The following is a 14,832-nucleotide window of genomic DNA, read 5'->3' on the forward strand; positions in this document are numbered from 1 at the left end:
GCCGACCAACTGACAGGCTGACAGACACACAGCAGTGTTCTTTCTAACTTCTCTGCCATATCCTGTCTTCCTACCTAGACGGGCTGACTTTCTTAGTTTAGGGTGTTTGTTTTAATTTTTTTAAACTGAGAGGTTGACTGTTGACAGTTATCCTTCTGACTTTACAGCTCTTCCTCTCATTCACTTGGACCTTCTGTGTTTTCATCACTTGGATTCTACTCTCTTCTTAGATTTTCCTGCCTTGTTTTTTCATCTCCTCTGAGCATACCATCCTCTCCCTTTCCCCCTTCACCCTCTCTTGTCCTCCCATCTCTCCACCATTCCCTCTCTCCTGGTGGTTTTCGGGCTATGCACCATGCTCTCTTCTCCTGCAATGATTCTTCAGCCTTACGGACTGCCCGTCTATCCCCAGGGTCCCCAATGTTACCCCAGCCTAGTACAGGTAATCTACCTCTGTCTCTCTCCTTGTTCCTACCATGTTTTAGGCCGGGTGTGTAGCATTGGATGTCTTTCTTGGTACTCTGTCAGTAGACCCAGAGCCACATACAGAGATCAGCAAACTATCCTGCATAGCTGTTGGTGCAAACATGGCCCCCATTGAATTCTGTATACATGGCTCTCATCTCAAGCGTCATTGAGATAGTTTGGTTTTGAGTCACTGGATATGCTGAATCACTGGCCCGGGGAATGACATGTCATCATGACACAAACAACAGATTGGAGGGCCTGTTTGTGAAATGGAAAGGGACATTCAGATTAAATGTATTCAGGCCCAGTATTACACATTATAAAGGATACTGTTTGTGTTTGTCATGATGATTATAGCAAAGTGGTTTATTGAACTAGATTTCAAAAGAATCCAAATTATGATGTTTAGTTCAGAGTAGTTCACAGCAAAATGATGTGGTTGTTCACAGCAACTGGTTGCCAGTGTAGATTTGTGTCATGAGATTGCAAACAGCTGTATCTAGGCCTAAGTACTGTTGATAGGGCCAAACCCATTTGTTTTAAATGCAATGACACACTGGCAGTTATATTTCATCTGCAGGTCTCAGTGGTGGTTTTGTTAGAGTGTGTGTGTGTGTGTGTGTGTGTGTATGTGTGTGTGTGTGTGTGTGTGTGTGTGTGTGTGTGTGTGTGTGTGTGTGTGTGTGTGTGAGTCCCTGACAACCCGTTGGTGAATGCCAGCACAGATATGATGTGTGTCTGGAATCTGTCTTCCTTGTCTCTCTGTGTCACAGCCCCTGTATTTTTAGCCTATTCCTTGAAAAGTAGATTAACACAGAGAGAGAAGGCTCCCCTGTCATGCTATCCTGATAGTGTGTAGCCTACGTAGGGGGATGAGGACCAGTGTACTGTGCTATGATCAGAACATACCAGCGGAGTAAAATGTCTGACGATCTGTGTTTGTGATAATATTACCTGTTCCATATTACGGTATACTGTATGTAATATACACTAAGTGTACAAATCATTAGGAACACCTTCCTAATATTGAGTTTCACCCCTTTTTGCCCTCAGAACAGCCTCAATTTGTCGGGCATGGACTCTACAAGGTGTCAAAAGCATTCCACAGGGATGTTGGCCCATGTTGACTAAAGTGTATCCCACAGTTGTGCCAAATTGGCTGGATGTGTTTTGGGTGGTCGACCATTCTTGATACACATAGGAAACTGTTGAGCGTGAAATCCAGCAGCGTTGCGGTTCTTGACACACTCAAATCTGTGTGCCTGGCACCTACTACCATAACCCATTATTAAATATTTTGTCTTGCCCATTCACCCTCTGAATGGCACACCGACACAATCCATGTCTCAGTTGTCCCAAGGCTTACAAATCCTTCTTTAACCTGTCTTCTCCCCTTCATTTACACTGACTTAAGTGGTTTTAACAGGTGACATCAATTTGGTAGCATAGCTTTCACCTGGATTCACCTGGTCAGTCTGTGTCATGGAAAGATGTTTTGTACACTCAGTGTAAACATACTGAATATAGTAGGCCGTAGGGTGTGTGAGTGTTTTTGTTTGTGCGTTTGTATCCCCGGCTATATGAGCCCTCTTAAAGGTCACATCAGCAGTTTCCTGTGTAAATCCTCCAGCAGCTGTCCCAGCAACCACCTGTCTCAGATCCAGTGACCTTTGACCCTGAGACCTGACAGCTGAATAGGGGGAGGAAGGACAGAGGGTAACAAATGGCAATCAAAAAAAGACTGCAAGGAATAAAGTTGAGACACATGGAGAGATACTGTGTTTAATGTTTGTTTGCCAACAATGTAATACTGTACTGGGAGTGGGAGACAAAGAGAGAGAGAGAGAGAGAGAGAGAGAGAGTGTGTGAAGGTGGCCAGTGCTAGTATCAAATAGATTCTATTATCTCCCCCTGTCAGACACTCTCCATGTATGGTGTGAGCTTGGGAAGGTCAGATATTGGGGGGTGAGGTGGGGCGGGGGACACAATACAGGCATGTGTGTCGGTGTTGACATGTCCTCTAACATGGCCCAGTTACTGTGTGTACTGATCGGCAGGATCTGCCATGTGAAAGCTAAAAGGACAGTTTCTGAATTATTATGCGTCAACCCTGGAATAAACCCAGATATACAACACCCATGCCTTCCAATATTAGCAGACAGGATGCAGAGTAGTACATGTAAAAACATTTTATCTTTAAAGGTTTTACTATGATTATTTCATGGTTGTTGTTTTGGCCCATTTGAAAGCACTATGTAAGATGATCTGCTAAATGACTAACCTTGTCAATGATATGCCTGTAAATCTATTCTAGAGACCTAATACATTCAAGATGGTATCAGTCTCACTTCTGACCATCTCCCAGTGGAATTTCTAAAGTAAGAATTCAGAGGTATAGGAGGATCATCTGTGTGGTCTGTGTAGAGAAATCCTGAACTTTGTACTGAAACCCCTGATGTTTGATAGGAAGAATCTGAGACCTACACAGACAAGGTGTTCTTTTTCCACTCCTAGTGAACTAAGATAGTCTATCTTATATTTTACATTACATTTACATGTTAGTCATTTAGCAGATGCTCTTATCTAGAGTGACTTACAGTTAGTGCATTCATCTTAAGATAGCTAGGTGGGACAACCACACATCAGTCATAGCAACTACGTTGTTCCTCAATAAATGAAGTAATCAGCAAAGTCAGTGCTAGTAGGAAAAGACAAGTGTGATTGTTAGTTCATATCTTAGTATAGTAAGACCTTTGATGCTGCGGTTTTACCTGCAGTAGCCACACTGTCTTGTTAGACCTATGAGAATGTAGGACACTCTCCCTGCGTTACGTATCAGAATCAGCTGATCGTACAAGGTTTAAATGATCAGATCAGCTTTCATACCTTCCCTCCACTTCGCCCTCTTCAATTTCACCATCAGTCCTATCTCCCCCCATCCGATAAGTGGAACAGCTGATGGACAGATAGAGAGAGGGGGGGGGAGGAGGAGGAGAAGAGGTTGGAGAGAACAACATGAATCTGTATTAAATTACAGCCAGTCTGATATATAGGCCTTGACACTTACTGGACAACATAGGACAACATAAAAATCTTCTAATGGCTCTGCCAATCTTCTGGTTGACCTCTGGTCAGTTTCAGAGTAGCGATATAAGGGTTTATTAATGTGTTTTAATGTGAAAGATATAAAACTACCCAAATGTTTCCTGCCTGCTTTTGTCTCTTCAAAGAGTCTGGTCAAAAAGAAGGTATTGGAATGATATGAATATTTACAAGGCATAGGAATATTTAAAAGGCAATAAGTCAGCAATTACAGGATAATAATAAGGATAGTATTCTTAGAGGTGACCTTTTAGTGGGCAAGTTGAAGTACGGCTACAGTATTAGCTTTTAATGTAGAAATTACACATTTTTGTGTAGCTCTCCTAAGTCTTTAGTGTGTTTCTGCGGAGGGGGGGGGGGCGGTTAAAAGTGATTGACAAGCCTCCCGGGTGGCGCAGTGGTCTAGGGCACTGCATCGCAGTGCTAACTGCGCCACCAGAGTCTCTGGGTTCGCGCCCAGGCTCTGTCGCAGCCGGCCGCGACCGGGAGGTCCGTGGGGCGACGCACAATTGGCATAGCGTCGTCCGGGTTAGGGAGGGTTTGGCCGGTAGGGATATCCTTGTCTCATCGCGCTCCAGCGACTCCTGTGGCGGGCCGGGCGCAGTGCGCGCTAACCAAGGGGGCCAGGTGCACGGTGTTTCCTCCGACACATTGGTGCGGCTGGCTTCCGGGTTGGAGGCGCGCTGTGTTAAGAAGCAGTGCGGCTTGGTTGGGTTGTGCTTCGGAGGACGCATGGCTTTCGACCTTCGTCTCTCCCGAGCCCGTACGGGAGTTGTAGCGATGAGACAAGATAGTAATTACTAGCGATTGGATACCACGAAAATTGGGGAGAAAATGGGATAAAAAAAAAAAGAAAAAAAAGTGATTGACAGGTACAAATGACCACAGCTGGCATAGCGCCCCCCAGCTCCACCTCCCCCCAGCACTCCTGTCATGCGATTGGTGGTTAAGTAGAACTTATGGTGTAGTGGGCGGGTGGAAGCCGGCATTAAAACATGTGGCAGTTGTTGGACAATGTACCAGAGAATCAGATATGCAGTGACGGGGTAAGACTATCATCAATTCTCCTGTTGTGTCTGTGTCACCACTGTCACTTTTCATTGTGTGAGAATTTGTCACGTCACTGTGTGAACTCTTGCTGTTTATTTTTGGTACATTGAAGAAACGATGGATTGGAATGGATTTGGTACATTGATTAGATAATCATGATGATGTTGAAGGTATTAGTCTGGAATCAGTTTCGTGCTGAGTTGATTTTTCATTACAATTAAGTGTTTGTAGGTGCACTGTTTTGGCATAAGTGGTAAAGTATTGGATATTTGCCAGATACTCTTTTCCAAAGCATGCTGAATCCTGAATGAATACTCAAAAGGAATAGTATGCGTATCACAGTGAGCTGTACTGTAGGTATGGGTTTGTTGTGTGGATCTTTCTTAAGGTCCTCAAGTTTTGTACCAGCTGTGCAAATCTAAGCTGCCCAGCACCACTCAACCATAAGACATTTCCCAGGTGATATTGTAGACTCAAAGACTGAGAGAAAATGACTTTTATGAAGCCTGAGGTCTTTGTGCTTACATTAGAGATGATTCTATGGGCAGTCACACATTGTCAATGAATGTATGCTGTGAATCAAAAAGGTCTATTTTTTATGTAATTCATGAATAATCTTTTGATAGTAATTTATTATTTTGTTTCTTATAACAAGTGTCACCCACTATTACAATTTCAATATGGTTTATCCTACAGCTAGGTTGGATAGATACTATGACAATGTTATTTTGAATGATTATTGACTGATTCTCTTCTCTCAACCAATCACAGGGAGGCCCTGGCCAGGAGGCCGGCCCCGGCAGTGGTGACCCCACCCTCCCCCAGGTCTATGCCCAGCCTCCCTCATACCCTCCACCAGGACAAGCTCCTCCCACACCTGCAGGCAGACTTCCTCCCCTAGACTATAGTCCCGCCCACCCCAACTCAGAGTACCAGGAGCATCACCAGCTCAGAGTCTATCAGGGCCCGCAACACGAAGGGGCTGACACTCTGGCAGCCACTAGCACGGTAAGAACGACATGATAGACTGGAGGTGTGGGACTATAGAAGTAGTGTCCAGGAAAGATAGAGAGACAGAGATACTTTGTAATCAAGATATGTAGCTACTGTATGTGTATATGGGGGAATCACATGTTGTTTGTAACATATTTCTAGGAGGGGATTTTATTCTAATCAACGACAACATGTCATACAAAGTTTGAGGAAATTCTTTGTCAATAACATGGAACACACACAGAGGACCCTGCTACTTCTATGTTTAGCTCCCCAACTCCACTCCTGTGCCCATGTAGGGGAATATCCTCTGACATCCAGCAGAGCAGATAGGGGCAGCTGAGAGGAGATTCATTTTTGAAAGTGAATCCCCCCCATCTCTCTCTTTCCCTCTCCCATTTATCTGGAAATAGAGCAGCTAATCCCAAAGCCGTTAACATGCAGTATGTCTGTGTAAGATCATGCACCGGGTTACTGGTAGGGGGTCGGGGTAAAGAAAGTTGAGAAAGGAGAAGTTAAAAACACAACACAGTATTTAAATGTAGGATTATAATTTAAATGTATTTTGGTATATTGTATGGCATAAGTTATTAAGTAAGTTATCAAGGTTCAATGTAATATTTCCTACTATTTATTTCCATATAGCCTACAGCACAAAATGACATGTATTTGATGGGATCTTATGTATTTTCATAAGGAACAATGCCCAGTTTATGAACTTATAATGAGGAAAACATGTACATGTATGTTTATGTCCAGTGTCCTGGTAGGCTTTATATACTGTAGGTTATTACTCTAGACAAAGACAGAGGTGAATGGTGAATAAAGGTCAATGCATTGTGACTATGAAGTCCTTTTCCCTGCCTCAGCAGCTCTTTCTGATGTCATAACTGACTTTTATGGCCACATTTATATATTCCATCACTAGAGCCCCAGACTTACAAGGTCCGTCCTGATTTTCGGAGAAAGTTGAGACGCCGCCACACATCATGGAGGTGGGGTCAACAGGGGAGGCTGAACGGGTGACCCCTCCCCCTCTGAAATATCGGCCAGGTTCAGAAATCAATTTTGCATCGTGACATGACACCAACATCCAACCCAACCCACCCACCCCTTTCTTCCACTCCCCCCTCCCCTCTCACACAAGTGTGTGTGTGTGTGTGTGTGTGTGTGTGTGTGTGTGTGTGTGTGTGTGTGTGTGTGTGTGTGTGTGTGTGTGTGTGTGTGTGTGTGTGTGTGTGTGTGTGTGTGTGTGTGTGTGTGAGAGGATGATGAGGAGGTGGTGTTTGTGTGAACCATGCTGCCATGGGAAGCCAGTATATAACAACACAGCAGTAGCCTGTATGTACTGTTTGTGTGAAGCTCTCTCTCTCTCTCTCTCTCTCTCTGTGTGTGAATGTGTCTCTCTATCCCTCTCCCTCTGTTTCTACCCCACTTATTAATACATGCCCCCTCGGAATCTTGAGTAATGAACTTTAACCTTTGGCAGAAAAAAGCAGCACCGTGATCCCAAACTGACATTTAGAACATTCAACTTTGACCCTGCCCGGCACTATGCCTCCCAGCTCCCACTCCTCACAACCCAAGCTTTTTGCGCAAGTTCCTGCCTTGTTCACTTTATCTTTTTGTTTAATTTATTATTTATCGTCGCTCTGAAGACATTATGCACATCTCTTTCTATCGGCCTTCCTATATTATAATGCTAATAATACCTGTGTTTTCATTTCTGCATATTAGGATCTGTATTTTGATTTGCATTCATATTTATCTGCATTCACTTTGATTTTCAATTTAAAGATATTTTTCACTTTTGCTATTTTTTCTTTGCCATTTGTTTCTTCCTTTCACATTGCACTCTGCTCCCTCTCTCCTATCTCCCCCACTGCTCTCGCTCACTCCTTTTTTGGTGTAATATTTTTTTCATCTTAATTTTCTTGTTTGGACTCATATAATCCCTTGGTTTTTGGAGGACCAATAGACAGACACTGGCATCGTGGTGCATTTTGGGATAGTGGATGTTTTGGTTTTGAAGCACATTACTATATCCTGTATGGTTTTGCATGGGGGCATTTTAATGAGATTATATTATGAAAATGTATTCCTGCAGGCTTACTGTTTACGTGTCTATATAATCTATGTCACCTGAACTACCTAGTTATTATGAATTTCTAAGTATAATTCATCACAATTATGTTCAGTATGATATTGTATTTAGTTACAGTTCCTCCAAAGTATTTCTGTTGGGGAAGCTGTTACTTTCGGTATTGGCTGGTTGTTATAACTGAATCAACATGACTATGTAGCCTAATATTTTGTTAGTGTACATCAGAGGAGGCTGGTGGCAGGAGCTATAGGAGGACGGGCTCATTGTAATGGCTGGAATGGAATCGATGGAATGGTATTAGTTGTCTATTCAGAGGTGTACAAGTGCATGGACCAATTGGCAACATGTCCTTAGTTTCCTCTGTAATCTCCCCCCTTCTTTCTCTGCCTTTCCCTTGAAACCTTTTTTATATACTTCCTGCTCTCTGTCCTTCTATCCTCCTCCTCTCCCCATCCTTTTTCTTCTTCTTCTGTTCTCTGTCCTTCTATCCTCCTCCTCTCCCCATCCTTTCCCCATCCTTTTTCTTCTTCTCCTGTTTTCTGTCCTTCTATCCTCCTCCTCTCCCCATCCTTTCCTCCTTCTTTTTCTTTTTCTCCTGTTTTCTGTCCTTCTATCCTCCTCCTCTCCCCATCCTATCCTCCTTCTTTTTCTTCTTCTCCTGTTCTCTGTCCTTCTATCCTCCTCCTCTCCCCATCCTATCCTCCTTCTTTTTCTTCTTCTCCTGCTCTCTGTCCTTCTATCCTCCTCCTCTCCTCCATCCTTTCCTCCTTCTTTTTCTTCTCCTCCTGCTCTTCATCTGTCTATTCTCTTCCTCCTTTTCTTCCTTCACTCCTCTCCTTCCTTTCACCTTCCTTCACTTCCTTTCTTTCCTCCTCATCTCCTCTATTCTTCCTTTTCCTCCTCTTCTTCTTCCTCTCTTCCTCTCCTCCTCCTCTTCTGTCTCCCAGGACGATGCCCTGGTTCCGGTGACATCTGACTCCCAGGCTCTGAGTGTGTCAGTGTCATCAGGGGGTGGAGCAGGAAGTGGTAGCGATGAGGAGGGGTCAGGCAAGGCCCAGCCCAAGCGTCTCCACGTCTCCAACATCCCCTTCCGCTTCAGAGACCCGGACCTCAGACAGATGTTTGGGGTGAGAGACACAACTAGTGGTTATGTCCAGGTTTATTATCCTACGAGACATGATGTCATCCTACGAAACATTATGTCATCTCTTATAACCTCAGTGATAACCTGTGGACAAGATTGTGATCTGGTTTTGTCTTTCAGCAATTTGGCAAGATCCTGGATGTGGAGATTATCTTTAATGAGAGAGGGTCAAAGGTGAGAGACCACTCAATATCAGAAATTACAAACTGAACAAATGAAACCTGGTTGCCCTATTCTTTTTTGCCTTACCAAGACAATGACAAGTTGGACAATCAGAAATGTTTCTCCTTCCGTCTCTCAGGGTTTTGGGTTCGTGACCTTTGAGAGCGCAATGGAGGCAGACCGAGCAAGGGAAAAACTGAACGGAACGATCGTTGAGGGGAGGAAGGTTGAAGTGAGGAATAACTATCTATAGTATGTCTATCTTGAATATCTGTCTGTCTGTCTGTCTAAGAAATTGTACTCTCTGTCTGTGCAGGTGAACAATGCTACAGCCAGAATAGTCACCAAGAAGCCCCAAACACCTCTTGTGAATGGTGAGGTTTCACGTAAGATACCTAAAGTTATTTGGACACATCTTTCCGTGGCATGTGGGAGGTGTTGGACATGCACTCTGTACTTCTGAACTGTGTCTGTGTGTTCCCTTTATTCTCCATGATCTCCACTGTCTCTTTCTTCCTTTACCTGTTGTTTAATCTCTCTCTCTCTCTCTCTCTCTCTCTCTCTCTCTCTCTCTCTCTCTCTCTCTCTCTCTGTCTCTCTGTCTCTCTGTCTCTCTGTGTGTGTGTGTAGCCCCTGGATGGAAGATCAACCCTGTCATGGGCGCGATGTATGCACCTGAACTCTACACCGGTGAGTTTCAATGTGAGTTTGATTACTTCAATATTAGCTTGTCCTTGTAATATATGTTCTAGTACTGTATCCCTATCAAACCCAATCGGAATTCATGACCCCTTGTAGCGGGGGTCAGTCAGACTCTTGTGATGAGGCCTTGCTACCTCATCACCAAGGAGGAATACTATTTTGGTCTAATGGTTATGACGTGGGTTTCCCGAGTGGGAGACCCAGGTTCAGATCCCACCTGTGATACTCAATCTCTCTTATCGATGGCTCCAAGAAAGCATGCTCCCTTGGGGGAGTCAATAAACCTGCTTATAAAGGCAGGGTGGCTACAGTACATATCCTAGTGGGTACTGTAAGCTCTCTCTCTTTCTCTCTCTCCTCAGTTGCCAGTTTCCCCTACCCCGTAGCTGCTCCCACCCTGGCCTATCGGGGCTCACCACTGCGTGGGCGGGGCCGGGCTGTCTACAACACAATTCGCTCAGCTGCTGCAGCCGCACCCACTGCCATGCCCGCCTACCCTGGGTAAGATCATTTCTATCTTCAAAAAATCTATTTTAAAAATGAATAACCATTTCCATTGTGAGTGTAAGTAAATTATTTAATTTTCACTGTTTAATGTGTGAATGATAGAATGTCTCCTTTCAGTGTGCTGTACCAAGATGGATTATATGGAGCTGAAGTCTATGTAAGTAGACATTTTTCTTCTGATTTCAGCTTATTTCAGATTGTCTACCTTGTGTTTAGCTAAAAGCTTATCTTGTCTCTGAATGTCTTTTTTCCTATTAGGGCGGGTATCCTGCAGCATACAGAGTTGCCCAATCACCATCCGCTGCCACAGCAACATACAGTGATGGGTGAGCAGCAGCGCCCAATGACTGACAATGTGACTCTGTTTGTATGAGGATTTCAAGGACTTTTTCCTTCAAATGGGACATAGAACATGAGATAAGCAGCACTCCAATGTTGAGGTTCTGTGGTCTTCAAGTCTGGTCTATGGAGCCTCACTGTTTGTTCTAACACACTACTAGCACACCTGTTTAGTAACCTGGACGGACATAGTGAACGAAAATCCAAGACACTCAAATTAGAATGATATGTTACTTTTGGTATGATATGTATTCATTTGTGGATGTCCATCATCCATTTCGTATGATATGTTACGAATGACAACAATTCGTACAATATGTTAAGAATTTGCAATATGTATGACACGAATTCCAATTTATTGTGGCTAACGTTAGCTAGGTGGCTAACGCTAACGTTACCTAGGTCGCTAACATTGGCTAGGGGTTAAGGCTAGGGTTAAGGTTAGGGTTTAGGAGTTATGTTAAAGGGTTAGGGGAAGAGTTAGCTAACATGCAAAGTAGTTACAAAGTAGCTAAAAAGTAGTAAGTAATTGCAAAGTTTCTAGCTAAAATGCCAAAGTTGTCCGTGACGAAATTCGAACATGACGTTTGCGTTAAACGCCCACCCATCCACTCCGAACCGCCCACCCTCCTTTCCTTTTTGCCTTAAGTAACCTTCTGTCTTATGTAACCGTACCAAACGTAACATATCATACTAATTTGAGTGTCCCGGATTTTTGTTAACTATGTTACGTCTAGTCTATGAGACCATGCTGGTTTAGTATGTTTTCTCATTTGGGGTTTTGTTTTGTCTGTCCATCAGATATGGCCGAGTTTATGCTGCTGCAACAGATCCCTACCACCATTCAGTGGGACCCACGGCAACATACGGCGTCGGAACAATGGTGAGCCTCTTTAAAACTCATAAGCAGCACCACTCCAACGTTTAAAGTGTTCATGTGACCCACTAAGTCATCCAGACCATTGTTTCTAGCCACAAGCCAGACTTTAATCGAGCCTCAAAAAGGAATCAGTCTCAACCCGCCAGTGGGCACCGATCCACCATCATCTATCATATCTTCTACTTCTTTCTAGGCCAGTCTGTACAGAGGAGGATACAACCGCTTCACGCCTTACTGAGCTGCCCAATGGGAGCCTGGAAGCCGTTCTGTGACCCCGCCACCTCGTCCGGGATTGGCCAGTCCCAGGACAACAACGCAGGACAGGTTATGACATCACTGAGCTCTGTGTCACCTCCTGTCTGACTCCGTCCACTTGGAGACGGTCAAATCCAACCGACTGGACGTGTAAATACTGTAGTAGCTATTCACTATTTATTCTATCAGAGAATACATATAGGATCAAGCCTGATCTAATGTATAGACAGTTATTTAAAACCTTTATTTTACACTTAATCTGTATTGTTTGTGCCACTGATTTGTTCCAGGGTTTAAGAATGTAAAGATTTCTGCCTCCGTACCTGGGTTATAAGCTACTCTTTCACTATTCTAACAGAGAGAGTTGAATGTGAGCCATTTTATTTTTCATTGGCTGGACTTCATGGTGAAATACTGCAACTCAAGTGGCACAACAATACTGGTTTCTCTACATGGTGACCTTTGTAAAAAAGTTTTTGATCAACGTCTGAGCTTTTGACTTTTCAAGAGTCAAATTGTAGAGTACAATGACATTTTATACAGTTAAATTACTTATTTTTGATGACACTGGTTTTGCCAATGATGTAGCGCACTGTTTGAGCACGTTGAAGTGTGTGTGTGTGTGTGTGTGTGTGTGTGTGTGTGTGTGTGTGTGTGTGTGTGTGTGTGTGTGTGTGTGTGTGTGTGTGTGTGTGTGTGTGCTTGTGTGTGTGTGTGTGTGTGTGTGCTTGTGTGTGGGAGTATGTGACGACATCAATACTCAAAGCACAAGCTATGAGAGACAGCAATGGCACTGGTATTGTTAATGTGCACGGTAATCTTTTTTTAAATGCTTCTAGAACCCGAAAAATATCATTTGCATAAAATGTACATATGTTTTTGCTTTCCTAACAATCTACCTCTGATTCTAAAAATGTTTCACTTGTCAAAAAAGCATTCAAGAGCCATTACTTCTCTGTCAACAAATTAACTGTAACAAAACATTTTTTCTTATTTTCATTGTTGAGCTTCTATCCATCTTCTCTCTGCTTTACATAATGCTCAATGCTAAATACTAGCTATTCGACAAACTTCCCTAACCCACTTGATCATTTTTCTATGGCAGCCTCATTCTGGGTTTTACTTCGCTCTGCCTGACGAGCTTGTAATCTCTATGGTGCTTTCCCTTATTTCCTCTGTCCTGTTAAACTCTATGACGTTGTGTCTGGTTTCCTGTTCCTGTTCTCTCGCCTGCATCTCTCCATTCTGTTTGAGAATCTGTGTTCCATCCACAGAAATAATCAGATGAGTTCTAGTTCTATGGGTCATCTCTCCTTCTCCATCCTGTACTCTAGCTTCACTGTTGTTTATTTGCTGTTGACCTCTCAATAAAACATTGTTTCTGTTTCCCTTTCCTCTCCTCTCTTTGATTCATGTCATTTTCCTTTCTCTTTTTCAATGCCTCTTTTTGCAGTCCTTCACTATTCTGCTCAAACTTAAATTCTCAGTGTTCCTTTTGTCAACTATAAGTGTACGTTTTGAGGCTGACTCATACCAGTGCAAGAAGGTTGTGAGTGTTTTACAGAAATGACTGTCTGCATATGTTTATGCAACTGTTTCTGGTTCAGTACCTTTGTACTGTATGGACTGAATCTTAACTTAAGATCAGCGCATATAACTTCATATTTGAGTTTAGTATCTCAAATGTTGTATGTGTGGTTCTAGGGGGGCTACAGTATAGTACCTAGACACCCAGCCCTGTGCATGCCTTGCTTTAGTGTCTGGTCTTACTGCGTGTGTTTCAACCTATGGACTAAACATCTTCTTTATGCAAAGTTCAGCTTTAGTTTTTGTATACTAATTTCCCCTCTTTCTTCACAGCTTCGTTTTCCTATCTTCTTGGAAGTGGAAAAAGACTTCTCTTTCCAAGCTTTACTGTTGTTGTTCTGGTTTTTCTCACTATTTCTAAGGGGAACTTAACCCTAACCTTAAACCTACGAGATATAATTGAGGGTTGGATAACCATGCCTACAATATCAATTTGAAATAGAAACTAAAGTCACACTTTATCATGGTATTATTCAATTTCAACAACGGTTTGACTGTCATGCCTTCATCAAGGTATTTTTACATCTAGTAAAAATGTATAATATGGAAAAATATGCCTTTTTACTTCTACTCTGCTGTCCTCTCTCTCTCGCTCTTTCTCTCTCTCTCGCTCTTGCTCTCGCTCTTTCAAACTCCTCTGCTTTCAAGTCTGTTATTTTTCTATTTTCTTTTTGCATGGATATCAGATGTATAATTTCCCCTTCTTTCAATCTAATAGCAATTGTAAACTTATTTAGCTACATTTTTTCTCATGTTTCTTCACTCTTTATCCGTTTCACCTTTTCTGTATTAATCTTCTGGCTTTCTTTCTTCACCCTTTGTCTTCTTCTTTACTGACACATTTGTCTTCATTTTCTAAACTTTATTTCTCTGCTTTGACGCTTTCAAATAATTTCCTCACCATCTTGACTCTGTATCTTATCATGTATTTCTCTAAATTGTACATTTCCTAGTTTCTTTCACTGTAATGTTACCTTCCTCGCCTCTTACTTCTGCTGTCCTCTTCTCTATTTTCCCAACAGCATTTCTCCTTTATTTTCCCCTAAATTGTCCTTTTTCTAGGTTAATCTTTCCTCTTTCTGTCTTCTATTTACACAATATTGCTTTTTCTTTTCCCAACTTCTGTTTCTGAATTTTATTCCACTTTTCCTCTGCTACTGATATTCTGCAATTCTTTCCTCTTTGTTTCAGATGTACTCTTTCTTTCTAATCTCTCCTTTTGCTTTTTACACACTGTCCTCTTCGCTGTCTTGTAGTCATCTAGCTGTGCCACTTTTAAATTTCTTGTCTTTGATCATTTCTGTAATTCTGCTTTGCTCTACACTTTGGTATATACTTTCTCTATTAACATGAACTATTTCCTAATACTAACATTACAACCTCCTGATTCTTTTACCTGACTTGTGAGTTCTATCTTTCTGTTTGCTTTAAGCTAGAACTCATTTCCAATTTCTTATTTTTCTGTTTTCTGTCATTTATTTTGCTTTCCTATTTTAAAGTTTTCTAAATGTCCATCTTCTTTTACTTCTCAGCTGTCAT

General features: G+C 42.5%; 1 protein-coding gene across 1 annotated transcript; it reads left to right on the forward strand.

Moving 5' to 3' along the window:
• Positions 1-355: 355 nt before the first annotated feature.
• Positions 356-12,186, forward strand: LOC120047736 (RNA binding protein fox-1 homolog 1-like). The gene is made up of 12 exons (XM_038993293.1): positions 356-442; positions 5,392-5,628; positions 8,665-8,844; positions 8,982-9,035; positions 9,163-9,255; positions 9,340-9,397; positions 9,654-9,713; positions 10,088-10,226; positions 10,350-10,389; positions 10,491-10,558; positions 11,373-11,454; positions 11,645-12,186. Exons 1-12 carry the CDS (start codon positions 356-358, stop codon positions 11,687-11,689), a joined length of 1,143 nt encoding a protein of 380 aa, XP_038849221.1. The 3' UTR covers positions 11,690-12,186.
• The last annotated feature ends 2,646 nt before the right edge of the window (positions 12,187-14,832 follow it).

Source organism: Salvelinus namaycush, chromosome 5, assembly GCF_016432855.1.
Source record: "Salvelinus namaycush isolate Seneca chromosome 5, SaNama_1.0, whole genome shotgun sequence".
Classification (NCBI taxonomy): Eukaryota; Metazoa; Chordata; class Actinopteri; order Salmoniformes; family Salmonidae; genus Salvelinus; species Salvelinus namaycush.

What these genes read in the sequence shown, in the direction of transcription:
- LOC120047736 (XM_038993293.1), top strand. Translation starts at nt 356, where the DNA reads ATGCTCTCTTCTCCTGCAATGATTCTTCAGCCTTACGGACTGCCCGTC. An exon ending in TTGAGGGGAGGAAGGTTGAA is followed by an intron (nt 9,256 to 9,339) that starts GTGAGGAATAAC and finishes CTGTCTGTGCAG; the next exon opens with GTGAACAATGCTACAGCCAG. An exon ending in CATACGGCGTCGGAACAATG is followed by an intron (nt 11,455 to 11,644) that starts GTGAGCCTCTTT and finishes ACTTCTTTCTAG; the next exon opens with GCCAGTCTGTACAGAGGAGG.